The sequence below is a fragment of the Leptosomus discolor genome, chromosome 6, assembly GCF_034619465.1.
Source record: "Leptosomus discolor isolate bLepDis1 chromosome 6, bLepDis1.hap2, whole genome shotgun sequence".
Taxonomy (NCBI): domain Eukaryota; kingdom Metazoa; phylum Chordata; class Aves; order Leptosomiformes; family Leptosomidae; genus Leptosomus; species Leptosomus discolor.
This window is the reverse complement of record NC_141396.1, coordinates 60,072,387-60,095,413: the sequence shown is the minus strand read 5'-3', so window position 1 is coordinate 60,095,413 and position 23,027 is coordinate 60,072,387. Positions and strand designations below refer to the sequence as shown.

General features: G+C 44.3%; 1 protein-coding gene across 1 annotated transcript; it reads right to left on the bottom strand.

The window, feature by feature from the left end:
* Window positions 1-371: 371 nt before the first annotated feature.
* On the bottom strand, window positions 372-22,249 carry WDR86 (WD repeat domain 86). Its single transcript, XM_009957431.2, has 6 exons — window positions 22,087-22,249; window positions 19,166-19,307; window positions 17,221-17,653; window positions 7,539-7,674; window positions 2,572-2,675; window positions 372-590 (listed from the first exon to the last, which is right to left on the bottom strand). The coding sequence occupies exons 1-6, from the start codon at window positions 22,247-22,249 to the stop codon at window positions 372-374; spliced, it is 1,197 nt and encodes a 398-aa protein (XP_009955733.1).
* Window positions 22,250-23,027: the final 778 nt, after the last annotated feature.

Here is a 23,027-nt window from a genome sequence, read left to right as displayed (position 1 = left end):
AGCAGCACACAGAAGACACGTCGGTGTCAGATACTAGACAGGCAGAAGCGTGCAACACCTCTGTGCCAGAGGGAGCTGGAAACAAGCAGTCGTTAAGTACAGGTCCTGCTTACACACACACACACAGGGGTACGTCACCTGAACCACACTGCAGTCCCTCCTGACCCCAGTGCTGCTCAGCCGAGAGGCATCTGCAGCGACAACATCTGACTTGAGTCTGTCTGTCAGTCACAGAGGAGCCTGGCTCCTGAAAAAGAGGTTCAAGCAAAGCCGTTTCCCATCTCTTTCCAAGTTCTGGTTTACATGGACACAGTGGTGCAGAAAACAAAAGGTTCAGCTTTGGTCACTGGTGGAAAGTCTGTTCTGGACAGTCACATTAGCTCAACAGCCTCGTGTTCCCCATTTTCCTGCTGTACCATACAGCCGACTTTATTGTTGAAGAGTCGAGACAGACTCCCCTTCTGAGAGCTCCTGCCCTGGGCAGACCTCTCCTTCTTCAAACGCCGCTTATTCCTCTTGCATATTCCCCGGATGTCCCAGATCCTCAGTGTGCCGTCGTGGGAAGCTGTGTAGAGCAACTCGTTGTGGATCTGGAACAACGAGGTCACATTTAATATCAAACCATACAGCTCGGAATCGGCACAATCAAACTGTCAAAAATCGGAGCAAACACAGCTTGAGCCTAACACTTAAGGCCTGATAGCTCATCGCAAGAGCCAGTATAAATTATCACAGAAGTTGCTAGTGGGATGAGACGTTACCAAGTCAGAATTCATTTCTCAGCCACTTCAGAGAGCCATAAAATATAAACAGCAGGAGTTATTTATAACATAAACCCACTAGAAAAGCAATGGGGAACTAAGCTCAGCGTCAGAGTAGGCTGTAGCTGGGAATTTCTGTGCTGGTTTCAGACTGCCGGTTTCGAAGATGAAGCTTACGGAGGCACCAAAATCAGCATCAGTGGGCAGCAGGGGGGGTCAGGAATCCTTTCCTTCTCGCTTCCCTTCTTCCTTCGCAGTAAGTTACAGCTATAATCCCTCCTCCTAAATCTGTTGTTCCAAACCTGCACTAATTTAACCCCGATTCCCCCCTGTAGTTTCATTTCCTTAATGAGACTCATTTCCACTTGCTGCTGTTGTCATGTTTCCAATTGTCCTCCCCCTGCCCGAGAAGCCAACCTTCGGGCTTGATCATCTTCCCCTTCCTGCGTCAGCCTCCCCGCCACGGGCGCTCGCAGGCTGCAGCGGCCGCCGCGATGGCGAGCGTCCCACCGGCAGCCTGGCTTCGTCAGCGCGAAGCACCACACCAGCCCCCTCATCCCTCCCTCATTAATACACCTAAAATCATATTAAGGTCGCTACTTCTCAGTCCTCTCTCTTCCCTGGACTTTTTGCCCTATACATTTGAAAACCAAATTACCAAAAGATAAAAAGTACAAAGCCAAGCTATGGTCTTGTCAGTACTTAGGGCTGCCCAGAATGATAATACCGTCACCCAAACACATCCAGGTGACCATCTGCTACACAACCAACTGCTTCATCCCCAAGAGTTTGCAGTTTAAGACCCACTAGCCACTTGCAAATTCAGAAAAATATACAAAAGACAACCATATTTACAACTCTTTGTGCTTGGGATCAACTCCAAAACGAATTTTATCTTCTCTCTTTTTTCCTTCAACTGCCAAAAATACTTACAGCGTCTCACGTTCTTAACCAAAATCCTCATCCTGCACACAGCTTCTACTGAGCTCCTGATGCAGGGGGATGTGGACTCTCAAGTGCACAAAGCATCCAAGGATTCAAACTTTCCCCCCAGGATTCCTTGCATGATACTGGTCTTTCGTTGCCACTGGGGATTACTAATTCCTCCCCTTTGCAACGCCAGCATCGCTTCGGCCTAGACAGTGCGCAAGCACCATTTGATGGGACTGAATTGCCTTTCAGAAAATTTTTAAGCCAGTGGCTCCAATATGGAGCTTCTTTATCATCTCTATACCTTCCGAAAAACAGATCCTGAGGGCAGTGTTTTATATAAACGTTTATATCCAGGGCAGCACAAGGAAACCACCACTAGCTCTTCACTAAGATCAGAAAGGATGGTAGGCAGTTGCTACGCTGTTGAGGGCTACCATGCCGGGGGGGACAGGGGGACATAGCTATTTATTATTCTGCTTGGATAAGGCAGAACCTTCTGCCTAGAGCACTGCAAACACTTATCACTGCTATCCTGTAATGGAAGGGGTCTCATGAGGTCAGGGTCCAGTCCCTGCCCCTACACAGCACCAGTTACATGCGTCTCATTTTTTATGGCTGCTCGTCTAACCCGACCTGAAAAACCTCCAATCGCAGACCCAGGACTGTCTCTGGGGACTCGTTCTGTGGTTTCACTTATCCTTATTATTATCGAGTTTGTCTAAAGTTACAAAAGGAATATTCAAGTTTGTTACGTTCCATCTCCCCTGGAACAACACCCAACCCGAGACACACAGACCAGCTGGCCACACCGATCCCCACAAAACGATGAGGGCGCCGTCAGAAGTGAGAAATCCCGGCAAAGAAACCCCTTCCTGACCTGGATGCAGTTGATGATGAACTTGTGTCCTCGGAAGATCTTCTGCAGGACACCACTCTTGGAATTGAAAGCTCTTGCACAGGCATCGCCACTTCCTGTGAACACTGCAACGCAACCACACAACAGAGCCCAAGGCCAGATGTGAGCAGCCACGTAAGGTCAGTCCGTGGGAGTTCACGGCGCGCTTACAACTAGTTCACAGAGGAGCATGACGTACCGTTTTTAGGCTTGATTCTGGTTTCAGTTACAGCAAGTTCACATCATTTTCCTTTTGCTGACCCCAGCATGCTTGTTTTCATTCGTATTTTTCGAAACACTGAACTGCCTTAAGCCTGAAGTTCCCCCACACATCAGCATTTCACTCCACACACGCTTCACACATCTATTTCTGCTCTGCTTTTCCACGTCTATTTCCCTCCCTAAACATGCCTCAATAATTCTAAGCAGGCAATTTATCTCAAGTCTGCTCTTAATGATTTCCACTAAGCCTTCCGTTTGTTTTACCACCGTTACTTCCAGGTTTCCATCCAGTACCACAGTATCATCATCACTCCTGCTGCTGAGTCAAGCAGCCGAAGCATCTCTACAGTGGAGCTGCAAAGCACAGGAACAGTGTTACCGCCTCCCAGACTCATCGCAGGAATTCGGCCCTCGCTTCATTAAAACATACCCTTTTCCTCCCCTATTTTCAACCATAAGCTTACTAGCAGTAGGTAAGGCCATCTCTGGGGAAAGGCCACAGTTAAATCTTCTGTCCTCAGAGGCGAGTGGCATGTGTAGGCAGCTTTACAAAGAAGCTTTATAAAATCTTTCAGTGTGGTACATTTCTTCAGCTAAATCCTGTAGCTTAGGATCTTTGCAGGCAGCAGAGCCTTTAAGTGATTCAAGGCCCAGGCTATAATCTCTATTTCAGTACTTCAGGGTTTGGGCTGCAACTCTTGTATTCTGTGTGCTATACTGTACGTGTGCTACAAGAGGTGGGGGCGGGGGGTAAGTAAATTAAGCCTGACCAGGGATTTTGGCTGTTCATCAGATTTCCTTAGGGTATCTTAACATGTTCGAAGAACGATTTCTCAACACTTCAGGACCTGCACAGCACAGCCCCAGAACTGCTGCATCCGGGAACTGTAAGGCAGTGTTGAATATTTAGATTTTATATTTAGCAATATGCCCAAAAAGAGAGCACATTTGCGTGCTTTAAGGATTACAAACTGTGTTCATAAACACTCACTTTCCTTCACTTAACCCAAACGCCTCACGTTTATCTCGAGATAAATATTTCAGAACTGCAAAAAGCAATATATTCACATTTCATGGCTTTGCAAAAGCCACTAGCATGGAAAGATTTTTACAGAACTGAAGTGCCTGAAAACAACAGACTTTTTATCTTTTGAGAGAAGTCAGGCACTGGATTCCTGAAGAGAGGTGACGAAATTACCACGGCAGCAAATCCAGGACTACAACACGGGAAGAGAGAACAGGCTACCTACTGCCATCAGCTCTGCAACTTCAAACTAAACAGCAGGAGGCTGGGCACACCTTCCAAGTGTAAACACCTGGATGTGGAAAATCCATGTCATTTTATAGGGGCCACCATCAATTCAATTGCGGACACAATCCTGGAAGAGCATGGCCTCCTGCTCCGCAAACGGGTAACAACGAGGTGAAGCCGGGAACAAGGTACGGATTTTTTTTTCCAGTGAATGGAAATCAGTTAATACGATTACACACATGCAGAGAGTAGGAACCAATTAAGAGCTGTTTTCACTATGCAGCTGTCAGTTTACTGCAGCTATCGCTATCAGGATTTTGCTTTTGACAGACATCCTTTATGTCTTTGAACTGTCACTCTAGATTTAGGAAGTCTCTGCACCTCTGAGTTTCAAAGGAGAGCTGTTGATCTAACCCAGATTTAGCATTTAAATATATGCTTATATATGCCACCTGTGAAACAAACAGCAACAAAAAAAAAAATAAAATCAACAATTCATTTTTATTTTTTACTTAAATTTCATAGACCCTTGGGAGGGAGAAGAATTTTAAACGTTCCCTTGGAGTTTTCGCAACATGAAAAAATATAAACCACATTAAATTTTAAATGACTGTGCACATACTGTAGGAGAGAAATAACCAACATAGTATCATTAAGTAAATTAAGACTGAGAACTAGCCTTAATATTCCCCGTGCTATTAATTACACAAGCAGACTGAGGAAAGCCACTAGGAACACATTCTGATGATTTAAAGCTTAGTTCTCAGATCTGTCTGGACTCCCTGTACACTATAAAGTCATTTTGGAAACACACATACATTTTTCCTCTCATTCTTCTACTGTACTCTCTTACTCAAACCATAAACTCCCCGGGGCAACGAGCCTTTGGGTACTGATCAGATAGCATGCAAGGGAATTAAGAGCCTCCAACAGAAAGTTACCACCTCTCAGCTGAGGTTGCTTCCGTATTCTTGTGCTGGTGCAAATGGGGCACAAACCACAGCAAACAACACTTATATGGAGGTTTTTTCCCCACATTTTTGAAAGACAAGAAAATGGGCCCACAGTGCTGAGCTGTTCCAGGTGAACAGCCAGAATATTTTAGGCTACACTAGGTCCGACACTTGGTATCCAGTGAACATGTCTTTGTAATTCTAACTGAAACGAAACTAAAAGATACTGTGGAAATAAGTGACCAATGTATTAAAAGATTGCAAGCAATCACAGTATACAAATTAATTTTTAAGGGGAAATTTCTTCAGTCAAGAATTAAAATGCATCTAAATTCTATTCAAAAAAGTCCTAATATTTTTCCATGGCATTTTTCCTACCCTTCAAGTGGAACAATTCAATTCTCCCTGTTTGACGCTTTCCGTATGTTTGCACTTGATTTAAAATGAGATCCTAAATAACTCCGTGAACACTTCTATCACACTATCAGGATGTTCTTCACAGGTCTGACTAAATGCAGCAATATTGCCTGCATTTTTAGAAAAAAAAAGAGTGTTATGAAAAAATAATGTATGTGTATGGCAGGGGCAGGGTGGTAGGATGAGGGGGAAGAGAGAGAAAGCTGCAGAGCTGATGTGGGTGGCATCAGATAATGAAACTTTTGTTTGAGCATAAACTTTCTTTATGATGGTTTTAGGGAGTCTGGTCGAGTCTATACTGGTTGCACGAAAAGCAGGATCACCACTGAAAAACAGCAGCTCTGGAGGTCTCATTAGTGAAGGAGACAGTCTCTCCATCTCCCACCCAGACTTAAAGATCCCTCACTGGATCAGGCCAACATCAGCTTAGCACAGCTATCTTGCCTTTGGGTAGTCTTGATGAATTCAATGTTTGGGTTTATATCTTTATAATTAAAAGGGAGAAGACACAAACACACAAAAATCAGTGTTTTGTTTGCCAGTGTTCATCCTGGATTAAAATTTCTGGTTCATTTCCCCCTGCCCTACCTGCCTGCATCTTTGAGCAATAACAACTTCAGGGGGCAGCAGAAGCTCGGACCCTTCCCCCTTCCATTTCAGCCAACCACAAAAGCTGAAGTCAGCAGAAATTAAAACCTGCAGGTAGGGGAGAGCAGGGGAGTTCTGAATATAGGTGAGGAGAGCTGAAATTAACAGTAAATTATGATTAACTATTTTAATGGAGAAAAGTAGTGCTATGGGTCTAATGCTGAAAGGAAGACCAAAAAAAAGGCTTCCTGATTAAAATCAAAATCTACCTACGGGTTTGGTTACATGTCAGGTTTCCAAGCATAATTAAGAACTCAGTTCAGTTACTGGGTTATGAATGTGGACGGTCAGCCATGTCAAGCACGGTGCCAGTCAACTGCCATTAAACCGTCATCTGCCCGTGCAGGTACGACTCTTTTCTAATGGGGACCACCCTGCATTGGTCAGCCATTTATCACCATCCCACCGATGACCTGCCAAACGAGGTATCAAGGCCTGAATAGCAACCGTTCATCTGGTGTTACATGTTCCTTCACAGCTGAAGTACAGAAATCAAGATCAGAAAAGCGTTGTGAATTTCCAGATTCGCTAAAGACAGGCATTGCCACCCCGAGGAGGGAAATGCTTCTTTAGGAAGCAAAGGAAGGCACATCAGGTCTAACACGAGTGGCAGGATAAGACCAGGATGACACAGAGAGAGGTTCAGGCTGATAAAAATAGAGGCACAGTCTTGCAAGCCAAAACCAGAAACGACAGATGACGTGCAGAAGGAAAGCCAGCCAAGAGAGGGCTTTAAAGAGGGAGGTTGCAGGGTCAGAATATACTGTTATGTCAACGACAGACCATCATGTACGGGTACCGCTATCAACAGGAGTACTGAAAGCAGGGGAACCGAGTCCCAGGCACTAGCAGGGCAAGCAATGCTTTGGCTACTGCAGAAAGGTGGTTTGGGGAACAAACCCATGACAGAGGACAGATAAAGGGAAAAGAATTTGTGGAAAGTGAGTCTAGGAGATGGTCAGAGCCTGAACAGGAAGCCTAACTGTCAGAAAGAAGCAGTGAGCATCTGAGACACGATTCTGGTTTAGGACAGTCCCGTACACAGCACCTACAAGGCAGCAGAGGCAGGCACGGGGCTGCACATCCAGCAGCAGCACTTGCTGTCTCCGAGTACGCAGCAGCAGCAGACTGACAGACAGCGGCCTAGCGAGGTTAAACCACAGCTATACAAACAACCCACAGACAGCTCAGGATTTAAGCCACGTCCCTTGGTAAGGGAAATAAAGCAACTGCCTCTTCATTTGCCAAAGAGGGAGGTGGAAAATGGAGGGAAGATCTAAGCTTCCCACAAGGAGTAATGCAGCGAAGTTTGATACTGAACATAAACATGCTGGAGCTGAAAAAGTGACAAATTCACAACCCTTCAAAATTACAGTATGCTCTATCAACAACCTTTGATCACAGACAAACATCAAAAAGGAGACAGGGGATTGCTGAACATAGGAAAGGCAACTTACAGATCCCAGCGTGGTATTTCAAAGTGCTAACGCTGTGTTTGTGAGCCTTGTACGTTTGGATTCGCTCCCCAGTGTCTACTAACCAGCACTTCACTGTCCTGTCCGCGCTTCCTGAATACAAGTGCCGATTCACTAGCTGAAGGGAAGAGAAAAAAACATCAGCAATAGTCTCTCAGGCACGTTCCTGTGAGAACGGCACTGAAGGGACTCACCTGAAGTCAGAGTTTCCAACTCAACAGTCTGTTCCAAAGAGCAACAACTACACCTTGAAACAAGAGGGATGGTGAGCAAAACCAACCTTGTGTTCTTCGCAATCGCATCTCCCATTGACTTCTGGGCCCTAAAACCAGCTCCCACATTTCAGGAGATGAACTTAGCCCATCTGCTGGTGCAAGCAGGCAGGACTTCAGTAAGCATAACGATGCTAACCCTACTTCCATAATTAGTGACATTAATACAGACTCAAAAAATCCCCTGCAGTGTAGTTTCTGCAAAGCATGTATGACAAGAACGCTTAATCAGATTGCTAGTTTTAATTACAACAAAAATTTCAAAACAATTTTGAGTAACAACAGAAAGTAAATTAAAAATAAAATCCTACACAACATAAACGAGGGTTAAACATGATTACTCTGCACAAGGTCAGAATTTGGAAACACTAACTCTTCCTGGAAACTGTTTTGTATCTGTGTTTCCACAAGTCTTTTTACACTGTGTTATCGAACGATTAAGTAATTAACCACCCTTACGCAGGTTTTTAAACATCTTCAGTCAGATTGTCTCCTGCTCTGTGTTTAGAGCAACTCTGCCTATAAACCACAAAGAAGAACGGTGCCTCACTACACCAGTCACCCTGCGCATTGTGTCAGCTCACAAGTGGGAGAGGTTGGCTTTTATTCCACACAGACGTGACAGAGAATGACAAAAAGAAGGACTGCAGTTGGGAAACCAAGACAGAGAGGAAGTAACTGAGCTATGTGAGACCATAAAATTAGCGAGTAGACGGTAACAAACTACCCAAAGCCTGGCAGCTCAGATGGGAAACTCCCCACAGCGCAGAGAAAAATCTTGTGTTCTACCTCCATCTCATGAAAACAAACTGAAGGATTTAGGAGCCATCCTTATGTCCAGCTCTGACTGCGTGCTCCTCCAGAGAACTGGCCCAACGCCATCCGAGGGCAGTGCAATGAAGGCAGCCAGCCAACGCACGCTCTCACAGCAATCCATGGGCTGTAGTTCGAGGTAAGTTTCCTGGACTTGAGCAATCTCTGTTTCAAAAGGATGGAGAGGGAGAAGCCTGACCTCCCCGAAAAGAAATAGAATTTGCATAAGGAGTAATGACACCTTGTTTGCCCTCCAGACACACAGATCAGCAGGTTCAAAAGACCAGCTGAGCTCTAACCCCTTTTGCTTCTCAGGTATTCCCAGGAAACCAACTGCAGAACTAATGATGAATCAACTTGACATGGGTCTTGCTCTTAGGTCATTTTTAAGGGTCTGGTTCTTCTGCCACCTCAGATTATTACAAACCTTTGGTTGCCACTCTTTGCACGCTCTGGCTGTAAGGCTGGAATGTTTTTTAAGCTCTCCCATCTCCACTCCCATTCCAAAAAGGAATCAACTCCATTCGCAAAAGGCACCATAAGTGAGCTTTGTGCAAAAACCCATGTGTGCTGCGCTACAGCAACATGAAACAAAAGGTATTTTAAGACAGAAAGCACTGCAGCGATGGGACTATGCTAACCCGTGTAAGAAATGCCGGCAGGCAGACCGAGAGGATCGCTGGACGCAGGTCCCACCAGCCCAGCTGGAGCAGTGCGTGCCACATGTCCTACGAGCAGAACGTGGCCTGTGGGACAGTTTTCATAGCTAAACATCAGGAGGTTGTAAGACACATACCACTGTTAAAAGCCAGCAATACTTTGGAATGTCACATCCTATGACTTTTAAGCTGTTTTAGCAACGGCATTAATAGTACATCTCAATGAGGAAAGAGAAGGAATGACCAGCAGCACTAACAAAAACTGAGTGCCATCGTTAGCCTGAGGAAGGTAACCCTGACTTTTCATTGCCAGGCTCAACCTGACTGGGCATGAAGAGCACTGTCACGTTGCACCTGCTAAATGGAAGAGGATGCTTTGAGCTGAGATCCTGCTGCGTTGTTCTCGGCCAAGTCATTGCATTTCTTTTCCAGACATCTTGCTAGCAGCATCAACCCACCCACTGAACAAGGGAAAACCCCGTTAGAATCTCCTGCAGGTAAATGCCACTCTGCATTAATGGTACATTAGGTGATGTTGCTTCATTTCTACAAGTGAGTGGGTGTATAAACGCTGAAGTGAAATAGAAAAGCTGCAACTTGCCTAGATTTGATAATTTGCTAGATATAAAAATGTGTTAAATGACGTGGACTTACTCAGGTAATTTACAGCACCAGGATCTTAAGAGTCATAAAAGCTTCCGATGCCCAGTCAGTGATCTGGCGAGACGGCCGTCACACCAACCATCTTCATTAAATTCAAAGCCTCTGTGCTACCCAGGCTGCCCCATGATACAGTTTTATGCACCTTCCTCCCCCTCACCAGTTTAGGCAGGTGAGCATGGTAGCAAAGGATTCTCAGCCTTGCAGGGAAACAGAAACACTAACAGGTTAAACAATCTACTGGATGCCACTAAGCCGGCAGCAAGACCCAGCACAGGCTCTGACTGTCACACAGACTCTCATTTCCGTGGTATTTTTAAAACACGGAGGACGAAATAGCTATTGGTGGAGAAAGCCATCAAGAGCTATCAGCTCAGGTTGAACTTGCAAATCAGATCTGCCTTTAGTGACATCATCTCATCGAAGGTGATGCAGATACCTACAGCTAAGATCACCTAGGGCACAGTTCATCCCGTCCTGAACCAGATGTCTGGAACAGATCACGCCTTAAAACTCGCTACTTCTCCCCCCTGACAAGGAGAATCTTCTCAGCTGTGGCCATCTACAGCAATTTATGCGAGATGACTCCTCCTTCACTTGCACTAAAGATAGGTCTAGTTTACAACTCCAGCCTAAGCTACAACACTTCAGATATCTGTATTTCATCAAAATAATAACGACCATCACATACTGTTCCCCCAGCCAAACCACCTCACAAGCATATGAAACAAATACCTTCCCAAATACCCTTTACAGAACCAGGATATAATGCAACTGAAATCCACCCAAAAAAGGACTTGACATGTACAGCATCCTAACTTTTGACTGCCCAAATCTCAGAGTCCAGTCCTGATTTGGGAAGCTGATCCAGGCTGCAACCGTCCCTTTATACAATGAACAGGAAGCATTACATGCTGGGCCAAGCAACAGTGCACAGCATCCCTGAAACTGGTGAAGGGAGTACGGGAAAACCAGATGGGATTCTGTCTGAGAAAAGCAAGACAGAGGCACCAACCCAATATGACCCATGTCAAATCGGTATTTTCACTCCAGAGCCTTCTTTCCGAGTTTGCATCCAAAGGGGGTGGCTATGCCCCAACAATGCAGACACAGCAGCCTTGGCTCTAACTTGCCAAGTTGGACACACTGGGCAAATGCTCTCATGCTAGCTGGGCACATGCCATCTTTGCTGTAGAAGCAGTGGAGGTCCCAGGGTCAGCCAGCAGCACTTGGCTCCTGTAATTGTTTTTCTTAGTCATGACTGTCCTGAAAACTATCTAAAAAGCCCAAGAAAGAGGGACTGTAACACAGTTCTCCTGCCCACTTCCAGACAGGTCCCCAAAGCACAGATTTCTAGTTAGGTCACCTTCTGCTGTCTCTCCCTCTAGGACTCTTGCTAACCTCCTTCCATCAGCTTGGCATCTCCTATCCAGCAGTTATGGGACTCTCCAAATCGATTCAAATCTCCTTAGCCTACAGAGGCCATTTAATCCAGATCCACCAGTTCTGTTAGCCTACTGGGCAAAACAGTATGTTGCTGTTCCTTTGGGTAAACATCCCCGCTGACACGTGAGGCTCAGCAGATCTGTCCCCTCTCTCAGGAGCGGGGCAAAGTATGCTGACTTCTTCACCAAAATGTGAGATCGTGCTGCAGCTTCGGTGGGAGATAGGCCTCCCCGCTGCCAAGACTGGCACCCTTTTTGTGGATGGGCATCAAGACTCAGTCATTTACAGCAAATACTTGTGGGCTAGGTCCCCAGGCCCACAACTACTGGGCTTTTTTAGCCCAAAGCCTCCAAAAGCTTTAACTAATTCCCTAGGTCCCAGTCCTATTCTTATTAAAGAATTTAATTTTCTTATGATTTAGAAGGAAAAATGTAAAATTTCACTCAACAGATTTTCCAGATATACCAAAGTCTGTCAACTCTTGGTTTAAAAATGATCAGTAGAAACACTTACATATTCTAATCTGCAACCGCCTGGAGAAGCGGTGATATTTTCAAAGCTGTATTTTCCTTGGCTGGCTTTTGAGCACTTCGTTCACTTTGGCTAACTGCCCAACAAAGCTCCTGACAAGGAAAAGCATGGCGAGGCAAGGACACCTGTAGCAGAGCAGTCAACACAGAACAGATTTGCAGCTCAGATACTAACGAGCTGAGCGGACATTTCAAACCCAAGTAGCTTCAAAAGAATTAAAAACCTGATGACAGTCAGATGCCCAGTTCTAAAGCCTCAGCCAGACAGCAAAAAATCACTGCGTTGGTATCTGTAATTCTGGACTGTTAACTTTTCTCATTACTCTGAGGGATTTTGCTTTGAAGCAGATGAGACACAAGGATGAAGCAAATTTGTCTTGATCCTCAGGCCAAAGTACTGGAGAGGTACTATTCCAAGAGAAAGTTCAGTCAGGCTTGCTTGTGAGTAACAACAGAATAGCAGCAGCAAAATACAGGTTTGTAAACACCGAAGTAGTTACAGGTTTCACTATTAAAAAATGCCAGTTTTAAGCAGCCCTGACTCTGTTGGTAGCTCCCCAATACGCCACAGTTTGAATAAAAAAAAACAAACGATCACGTCTAGGGTTGGTTTCTCAAGACAATCACAACCCTACTGCTCCACAAGCTTGGCTGAACTGAGTATATGCAGCAGCTTAAGACAATTTCTACCTGTAAGAATGCCAAAAATATCTGAAAAAGAGCTGTTCAGCAGGTATCTGAAAAAGAGCTGTTCAGCAGGTATTTCAAGCTTATAGGAACGGCCCTCGCTCTCCCAATTAACCTTTGCCATAAACACCAATTTAACCCTTATCCAAGGAGAGGCAATCCATCGGCTCTCCAAACAGATTTGGACACATCCTCTTTCTGAAGGTCACTGCACTCAGACCGGCTCCCAGGAACTCCATGATGTTCACATCAGCAACCACATGTCCCATTGCCAGCTTATTCTTCCCATGCAGGTCAGTATCCCCCCAGTCTGCCAGCTGGGTCTGCTGTTTCACAGCCACTTCTAAGTTAAAAATCACCAACTTGGACCAATCTCAAGTTACAACTATGTAAGCCTTCGGCCGAGTTAGACTTTCAGGATCCCATTCAAACCACATTCATTTTAACAAGCTAACAAACTCCCTTTGGGCAAGAATTTGGGTTTTTTTCAGGAGAATCCATCTAGAGCGAGCTCTCTGGTCTGGCTGTTAGAGAACGTTTTTCAGCTTTTTTACTGCAGTGCAAAGTAATGGTCCTAGAAACACGTTTCTTTTCTACAGGTGTTGTACACATTTACACTCCTCTAATTCACATCTTTGTCCTCTGATGAATTATGCAACAAACACAAATTACAAAAAATATGTACAGTTCATTAATTGCTATGACAAGAAAAAAAATCTGCCCCCACGATCACAACAGTTAAGCATATAAACGGAGGTCAGGCAACGGCTTTGTTCAAAGCATTCTTTTCTTCTAGTCAGCTTTAAAAGGCAACTAAATGGTCCAAACAAAGGATCTTTTGCATGAATACTAGAAGCAAGTCCTTGCCCACTCATGTTCATTTAAAACTCCTTTTGCAAGAAAGGAGTTTTCTTGCAAGAATGTTTGCTATAGGATCCAAGCTAAATTCCAAGCTGGATCGTTTCTCTCTGCCCGCTTTCGGCAGCACAATTTTGGTAAATACTCAGGGGCAGAACAATCGGCAAAGGACACAGCAATCCTTGTGAACAGTATGCAAAACTACTTTGGAGACATTTAGAAAAACATACACAAGTAAATATTGAAGTCAGGGTTTTTCAGCCTGTTGCAGGCAGGCACGTTAATGAAAATGCATTTTTGATCATTAATTGCAAATACTGGTCTTTAGCCAGGCCTGAAATGTTTAAGTGGAGGAACTAGCATTAGCTGCGCAGTTACACTCAGCCCACCCTTGCTCTTTCCCATCACTCCCTATAAAATCTCATCACTGGCTCTTAGATGAAGAGGGAGCGCTCAACGCAGCTGCTGTCCCTGCCTGCCAAGCCATCCACGCACTGCAGGAGAAACAGTGAAGAGTTCTGGCTGCTCCACTGCTTGTCACCTTGCCTGACTGCGAGAGTGGTGTAGTCAAGGCTGCCAGAGCACCTTGCACGCACTCCCTTCCCACTGCAGACAGAAGGTGTCCTGGCAAAACCTTCGTCAGCCTCATCTAGAGAGCGGAAGGAAGAGAAGAGCGGCACTGGAATAAGCAGGTACCCGCAGCAGACCTGCTTTGCCAGCAGACCACATGCAGTCAGTTCAGCTGCTAAACCACCCTCCGCAGATTGACCCCAGGACAGCAGGACACCCCCGGGGGGAACATCTGAACAGCTCACCCTCTTCACTCCACCAGCGAGGACCACCAGGGACCGGGGAAAAGGGAAACCTAAAAGCTCACCAACACTTTCCATTCTGCCATGCTAGATCAGAGCTGCTTCCGAGCTCCTCTAACTTGTGCTAGCTGGCAACACCACCTAAAGGACCTTGGAGCAACTGAGGAACATTCAAAATTCGAACATGCCTGTGGCATCACCCCTCTGCTTCTCACACACCAGCACTGCAGGAAGCAAGGTGGAAAACATGGGTGAGCTTTATGGGTACCTACCCAGAAACACTCCTTGAAGAAGCTCCAGGAATTTCCATTCACTGCTACAGTGACACTACTGGTATTTACTGGAAAGTAACAGGGCACGACTGGAACAGCCCAGACCTAATCTGCAGCAGCTTAGAACATCCTGGGGCATTCCCATTAATAATAACAGAACTTTTTTAAGTTGGGGAAAATATGGTCTCAATATCCAAATTTTTCCTGATCTGTGTCCAGGATGAGAGATCACACTAAGCATTTCTCAAACTTTTTGAAAGGTCACCCTCCCTTAGGGATCTTTATTTGAATAAATAAAATGAAAATAAGTCTTTATTTTTTCCCTGGTTTTCTCTCCACAAAAGCATTATATCACCCAGAGAACAGGTAACTACCTTTAATTGCTGGTACCAACTCGGCTCCTCCAGGACAAAGGAGTGAAAATCTGGTGTAATTAGCAGCTCACTTCTGAAGAAAATGAACTATTGTCAACAATTAGAACTGTCTGCTGGCTACTGTGAGCAACTCACAACAACTACCTCCAAGTCCTTCCCAACCCACGGTTTGAAAAACACTATCCCAACTCACTGCCACAGACTGCAACACTGTCACCAAGAAGCCCTAAGCAAAAAAAAGCTCCAAGAGCTTTTGGGAAGAAAACAAAAATTTAAAAAAAAAAAAAAAAATGAACACCTCTATTCAGGAAGTTTCCCTTCTGTTGTAACATCTTTGTATGGATTCTGGCGATTGACCCCTTTCTAAAAGAATGAAAATACCATGTGGCTGTGCTGAGAGGCAGCCAAGTGGAACAGAAGGGCTAGTGTTGAACCCAGTAAGGAAGAGGGAGGAATTAGGAAAGATCGACAGCCTAAAGCTATTCAACTGCAGCACAGTCACTGCTTAAGCTGGGATAAGTTTTAGAGGCCTAGAAACCAAACGCTCTCCATGGGGGCAGTATGTACCTCAGCTGGACTCCTCTAGCCTCAAACATCAACTGGTGACGAAAGAAGTGAGGGGCTACCAGTTACTCACAGCTAGAAGAAGGTTTGGCCAGGACTGTTGCCAACACAGTCTTGGCAGCAGTAGTCTTGTGTACTTTGAATTGTTCAGGTTTTCCAAATAGATGTATTGGGTTTGCTTTTCTTCTCCCCTACAAGAAGTTCTGTTTGTTTAAAACCATTGTTTAACTCTGTGCTCACAAGCAGAGAAGCGTTGCTCGTTCTTGAGCATTCAAAGAGTGTAATTGAATTTCCCAGGCTTCTGAGAGAGGGTCAAGCCAGTTCTGTGTAACAATTTTAGCAAGAACCCAATTAAATTAAAGCAAGCTCTGTTGTTGCCAATCTGTGCCTTGGAGAAGGGTTACAATTAAACAGCAAAACATAGCGTGACACTAAGAACAGCAACAGATTTACTTGAGCATCCTTAAAATACATTACCACAATATCATAACAACAAGCTTTAACACTGAGAATTTACCCAAGCAAGACAAACATTACTCCAGGGCAACATGATTTTCTGTTGTTTTTTTTTTTCCCTTTCTAAAACTGAAGGAAAACAGAATTCCTTCAGTACCATCAGGTTTTTAGTCTGGTAGTGTTAGCTGTGACCACCTTCTTTAGAAAAAAAGGCAAGATTCACTAAAAAGCTATCAAAAATACCTACTGTAGCCTCTGTAAAGGAAAGCACTTATGGACAACAAACACAAACAAGGAGAGTAGTGAGAAAAACTACTGTCATTCACTTCAGTCAGACACATACATTTATACATATTTAAGGTTTGCTGACCTGAAACTAAGTTAGAGACCATCATATACCTTCTTTAAATAAACCATTAGCATTTTCTGGTGGATCATGGAGCGCACAGGACAAGCGCTTGTGCAATAGTTCCCCTTTTTCTTCCTCTGCCTAATCTCCTTCTCTCCTCTTCAACGTTAACAAACCTGGCAGCATTCACCAGAAAAATACTGCAAACAGAAAAACAGGGTGTAGTTTTTCAGGTCACATTAATTTTTTTCCCCTCTCTCCTTCATCATTTCCTGATTTCTCTCCCCCATGCTCTACTTCTCTTTTCCATTTTCCTTGACTGTTTTCTTGTCTTGGCCACCTCTTTCTCCCTCTCTTTTCTCAAATTATGTCTGTGTGGTTTTTAAAGCAGGATTCCTTTCAGCTTTATACTTTGCTATTATCTTTTGCCCACAATTTTGGGTTGTGTTTCAGGCTGGGTTTTTTTGTTTTGTTTTGCTTTTTTAAGTTCTCTGGTTTACTTTGAATCTTTTTTCCCTCCCCTTTTTAAGTTACCTGACCTGTGCCTGTTCACTTGCTCAGGTTATGTTTCTTCAAAGTCTGGTGATCCTGTGTACACAACCCTACTCAGATGAACAGTCCTCCCAGCAAACCTACTCATGAGTTTCAAGGCCCAGGAGGATTTAAACAGATACTGAGTCAGCAGACCAGTTAAACCAGGGTAGCCACTAGAATCCAAAAGGATGAAAGTGTTTTAGGGAAAGAGGATTTGTCTCAAGACCACAGAGCACTATTATTTTGTTATTACCTGAATGTTTAAGCTTACCATTTATAACCTGTCTGAGCTTCTTTATGAAAAGACAACTGAGACCCACGTGAGTTAGGATACAGATACCTGCTCTGAACACCTCTTGAAGAAGCCTGTGTTCTTACCTCTAGGCAAATTACTGATCCTTGATGCTCTTTGAACACTTTCAGCTGCTCACCAGTGACAATATTCCACGTTCGAATGGTATAATCCGTGCTGCCAGAGAACAGCTCCCTGTTTGGTGCGTCAAGTATAAGGCATAAGACAGCCCCAGTGTGTCCCAGCAGAGTCTGGTAACAGCGCCCACTGGACACCCACCAGACCTTAACAGTGCAGTCTGTGCTACCTGTCACCAGAAGGTCTCTGCTCACTTTCTCCTCCTCCTCCTCTTCCTCCTCCTCTTCTTCAAGAACATCCCTGGAGGAATAGTGAGCTAGAGTCAGGACACAGTTCCGATGGCCCCGGAATTCCTGGATTTGTTTCTCCTTGTCCACACTCCAACAGCGAGCCGTCCTATCATAGGAGCCACTGAAGAGATAGTCCTTGGCAACCAGGATCCTGCAAAAAATAAGGTTGGTGTGTATGAACAGCATTGCTCTTCTTACATAGCCATGTAAGCAAGCCAAGCATCCTGAAGTTAGAGACAGCGGCATGAACACAACATATACAACCCAAATTCAGTATTGCCGTTTAATGTACATTAGTTATGAATTATTTTTTTAAAAACCACCATCAAATACTTTGCTGTTTCTACTTTTAAAATTGAAAGCCCTTATTCAGGTACATTGATGCAGACATTTTTACACTACAGCATTGTAACTTCGGACATTTACGGTTTTCTAAAATCTTTTCCCACAGCACTATTAGATACTTTTTGTAAGTTACAGGTATTAGCTAAAAGCTTGTTGTGGTTTGTTTTAATTTTTAAAAAAAAAGAACTAATTCCTGATAATTATTTATCAGTATTTCTTTACAAATAATTCTCTGTAAACTGACCTATCAAAATAGCTTGGAATTAAAATAAAAAAAAATACATTCCAGGAACCTGCACTGTAACCAACAGTGTGCAGAGATAATCACCTTTCCATCAGCAAACAGAGAGAGTGCAGGAAAAAAATATACACCTAATTTCACTCAGCCCAGGATCTCAAAAAAGGTAGAGCAAGAGCACCCCACTTTTTACATACTGAAGCGCAAATGAGAGATTACATCTCCAGAATTCAATTTACTGGGCCTCCAAAATAACGAGTTGTAGCTGCACAAACACCTAACACCAGAAAAAGCTCTACAGTTTGTATTTCCAAACCAGAGATAAAGAACATCATAACCTGTCATCTTTGTCAGCCAAGTTTGGTCCTCTGGAACCTTTCAAACTGGCAACAAAACCATAGGAATACAGAACACATTTCCCATCTGCTGATTCAAGCAAAAAAATCAGGCCAGTGCCAAAACACAGAGAGCGCCAGCCTTCCTAACTATTTACAGAATCTAGCTACACCTCATATGTGTTTTGAGTTTAGTAAGGAACAAAAAACCCACCCACCCACCCACCATAAAAGAAATGTTAAAAAGTAGTACCGATCTTTGAGTGCTCTCTTTGTCGTTAATTAAATCCAGTCCAGCTACTAAGAGGCACTTTAAATTGACAGGCCAATCAGTCACGCACAATCAGTTTAATATGAAACTTCATTTGCACAAACAGGAACAGTAATTCCAGAGAAAGCCCTGACTTTATCCCTCTTCCTGACACAAAGGCTTGACGTGATGTTTTTAAATCTATTTATCAGAAGCATCTGCTATCAATTGAATAATTTCTTCTGGAATGTCATTCCTAGCCCTGGACTCAATTCCCCTGCTGTGTGCCTTTAATTTCTCTCCTATCTGCTGTCCATGGATGTGTCAGCACTGTTGCTAGGAAAACTGATCATTACAGCACAGAACACGTGTAGCATGAACTCAAAGGTTTACACAACCCATTTTATTAGTGTAGTAATGGAGAATTGCAGTAAAATGACAGTATATGTGGAAACAGCTTACAGGAACACAAGGGGAGAACTCCACGGAACCAACCTGTTCACAATTGATGTGTGTCCTCGGTAAATGGCCAGGCACTGTCCTGTCATCACATCCCACTTTCGAATGGTATGATCTGCGCTACACGTGAAGGCTGCCTCGTTCTCCAAGTGGCAAAAGGTGATGTAACTTTCATGTCCTAGGAAGAGCAAAGGAAATAAATTCAATCGCTGTGCAGTGTGACTGATCACAGGACAGACTAGTCGAGCTCTTCACCTTAACTAAAATACCACAAACGAACAGACTGAAACTCTAGTTTTAAATGCACCACCACGTTCTTCACATTTAAGGATTTGTATAAAACACATTTTTTAATTCACAGCAGAAAACTCTGCTTCATTGACCTAAGGATTGAGTGAAAGAGTAGAACAGTACAGTTCCACCAACCAGGTAGATCAAACAGTATTATAAAAACATAATAAGCTAAATTAATATAAGTATAATAAAACTCAGACTACTGAAGTTTATAACCAGTAAAAAAATGGGCTTTTTTTTAAATAAAGAAATGTTTTTCTTCCTTCTGAAGTCAGAAAAAACCCGCTGCGTTTCGACCCAGCCCATCGATTATGAGGACACAAACAGCCCTAAATTAAAGCACGGAACTATGAAAAAAGGAAGCGACACGATACTTACCAGCAAGTTTAGTTTCATTGTCCAAGCAGAATGAAATGCAAACAAAAACACATATCTGGTAAAAAGTCAGCCAACACTCCCCATTACAACTAACAACATGAATAAAACCTACTTCAAAATATCAGTATACCTTTAAGGAAATGACACAGAAAGAAAGAATAAGAGCACAATTATTTACACATTATTCAGAGTATGTTTGGATTCTACAGTTACAAGAAAAATAGACACAACCACCACTCTAAAAATTTCATGCTGAAAAACAGGGTAGTGCTAGCAAAGAGGAATCAATATTACAACCTTGAGCTTTTGCTGTTGCTTAGCAAGTTGTGTCATCTTTCTACTGTATCACTAAATGCACCACATTTAAAAATCACCTTTGGATTCAAATCCCAGCTTTGTCCAAGATCTCTTGTGTGAAACTGATGTCACTACCTGATCATTGGGATAGTATTATCCTGAACTCTTCTGTTCTAATTATTTAGACTGTAAGCTTTCAAGATCAGAACTGTTTCCTCTTAAGTAACTATCACAAGATCACCTGAGACTTTGGTTGAAGCTGGTGGGCCCTGCTGTGACTTAAATAACACTGTTCTTTGAGGAAAAAGAAAAAACAGAGGAAGGACAAACGTGTTTAAAGAGAGACAGATGGACAAAGACATTAGAAAAACAGAATCACGTTGTAGAAGAAAGAGATGGCAAAAACCCTGAAGGAAAGCAGACTGCCCAGTAAAACACTTTGTTTCACTGACAGTAAAAACCAGATTTTACTAAAACTCCTGTAATTCAAAAGCCTCGTTATAGTTCAAAAGCAAAGCAGAATCCATGCTACAAACACACATCTTGCTTCCTCTTAAGCAAATTCACCAGATGCTAAAAATTAAACAGATCACCAAGGCCATAGGCAAAACCATATCCATCCTCACATTTTTGTGAAAACTTTTTGTGAAAACTTTTTGCACAGCAGCTTAAATGGGACAGGTTTCAGCCACCAGGATTTTTCTCACAGTGTCACATAACTCTGCTCTCAGAAGATAAAGCATCTTGGTTACTGCACCGAAGTCTGTCAGTCAGATTTCAACCCCAGTAATACTTGAGCCACACCAAGGACGGCAAAACTCCCTGTGGCAGACAAGGTCTGGTGCTGATCTGGTCAAAAGTATGTTGGTTACGCTGTGGTGGAAGCTTGAAACTGTGTTATAGACACAGGTTTGTCAGTAATTACAGCTTGTGGGACACAAATTTACACAACAACTGTGTGTGTGCATAAATATAAAAGACATCCAATTATCTGATTCGACTGACACTTCACAAACCAGCTAGCCGACCTTCTTTAGAGTTTACGCCAAACACTAGCAGTGCACAGGCCAGAATCTGAATATTATCCAATATATTTCTCTTTCTAGTTAAAAGTTAATTAGTGGTTTAAACGGATTTCTAAGCCTAAAGCAAATGCAGTGAGTTTTCCAGGAGCTAGAATCATGGCAGGATGTGGGGAAAAAAGACAATACCCCATAGTTAAAAACAAGCAAGCAAGCAAACAAACAACAACAACAAAAAAATCCCAGCTACGTGATTTCTTCTTTGGAAGAAAAAAGGATTAGAAATTCCAAATTCAAGAGCTTTCTCTTTTCTGTATTAAGAGAAAAGAACATGAGTGACTGAGAATACAAACATCTTTAGCCTACATCTGACTCCTGCATGACTATACTTTTACAGTTTTTATTTTCTTCTTCATTACTGAGATGCTAGTCTAAAGACAACAAATTTTGTTTAAAATGCAAAATGAATTTAAAATTAAAAAGCCCATCAATTAACATTTCTGTGTGTCAAATGTGGAGAAAAAAATAACCTATTTAGTAAGGTTTCTTTCCAGACTTCTGGGTCAAGAGGTTCTAAATAAAGATTGCCTGGAAAATGAGATGATTAAAAGGAAAAAAAAAAAAAAAAAAAAAAGAAGAAGAAGAAAAGAGGAAGAGAGAGACAATAACAAAAAGCCAGTATTTCACCAGGGTATAAAACAGAGGGAAAAGAGACGTAAGTGAAACAACTGCTATGTTCCACACCCTGCAGTAAAATGACCCATGCATTCAGGAGTGCTTGTAACCTGTTCTGGGTTGAAACAGCTTCTGCTTAACATTACTGTAACAAATACTCAAAATCGACAAAACAAAACAGTACGACCTTGGCTGCCCGGCAGGCTGCAACGACTGAAAAAGACCAGGACATGCTGTGTGGCCCGTGCCATGCTTTAGACTCAAAAACTAGGCGAAAAGAAGCTATTGTACCTTGGAAGTGGCCACGGCACTGGCTGTCGGCAGTGCTCCAGAGCCGTGCAGTGCCATCCTCGCTACCCGTGAGCAGGCGCTGCCCGTCCGGGCTGAGGCTCAGCCAGTTGATGCCTCCTTGGTGATCCGTGCAGACCTTCACGGCTGAGCCACTGTTCCCCATCCTGGCAGTCCCAGCGAAGGCCGAGGCTGTGGGTCAGATCATAGGCGCTGTGTAACCCTCAGACCGTGCTCCAGGCCTCCAGCCGTCTCCCACCAACCAACTTCAGCCATTACCTCAACTCCGACAATCCAACAGGGCAGTCCAGACTCCTGCACAGGAACACAAAGGAGGAAGAGGAGGCCACACTAAATCATTTCATCTCCCCCGCGGACAGATCACTTTCTCAGTTAGGGTGTGCTGAAGCCATTGATCACCTCTTTCTCCGCAGAAAGCGAAGCCCTCCCGTGGAAGACGGCCCTTCAAGCACACGCTCCCCGCTGCGCCTTCTCCATGGGCACAGAGGTACGTCCAGCCCCTCGGAGAGGACGCAGCCTGGAGGGCGGCGATACGGCTACCTGGTGCCCCGCTCCGAGCCCGCCGGCACGCTGCTGCTGCTGCTTCTTGAGCAACTCCGAAGCTTAACTTGGGGCACGCCGAAGAGGCGACGCCTCCGAGAGAGGGAAGCCCGGCCTCAGGCGGCCCCCAACGCTCCAGGGGGCCGCCTGCCCCCTCCCCCCCGGCCGCCGCGGGATCACCTCAGCGGCCCCCAGCCCTCCCCGCCCCGGGCTGCCGCCATCCCTCCCACACGGCCCCCCGGCATCTCCGCCCTCGCCACTTACTCGCCGTCCCGGACACGGCCCCGGGTGGAGGCGCCGGGCTCGTCTCCGGCGCAACGATCCCGCAACTCACCCTCTAGGGAGGGGGAGCCTCCTCCCGCCGGGGTCGGGGGGCCGGAGCC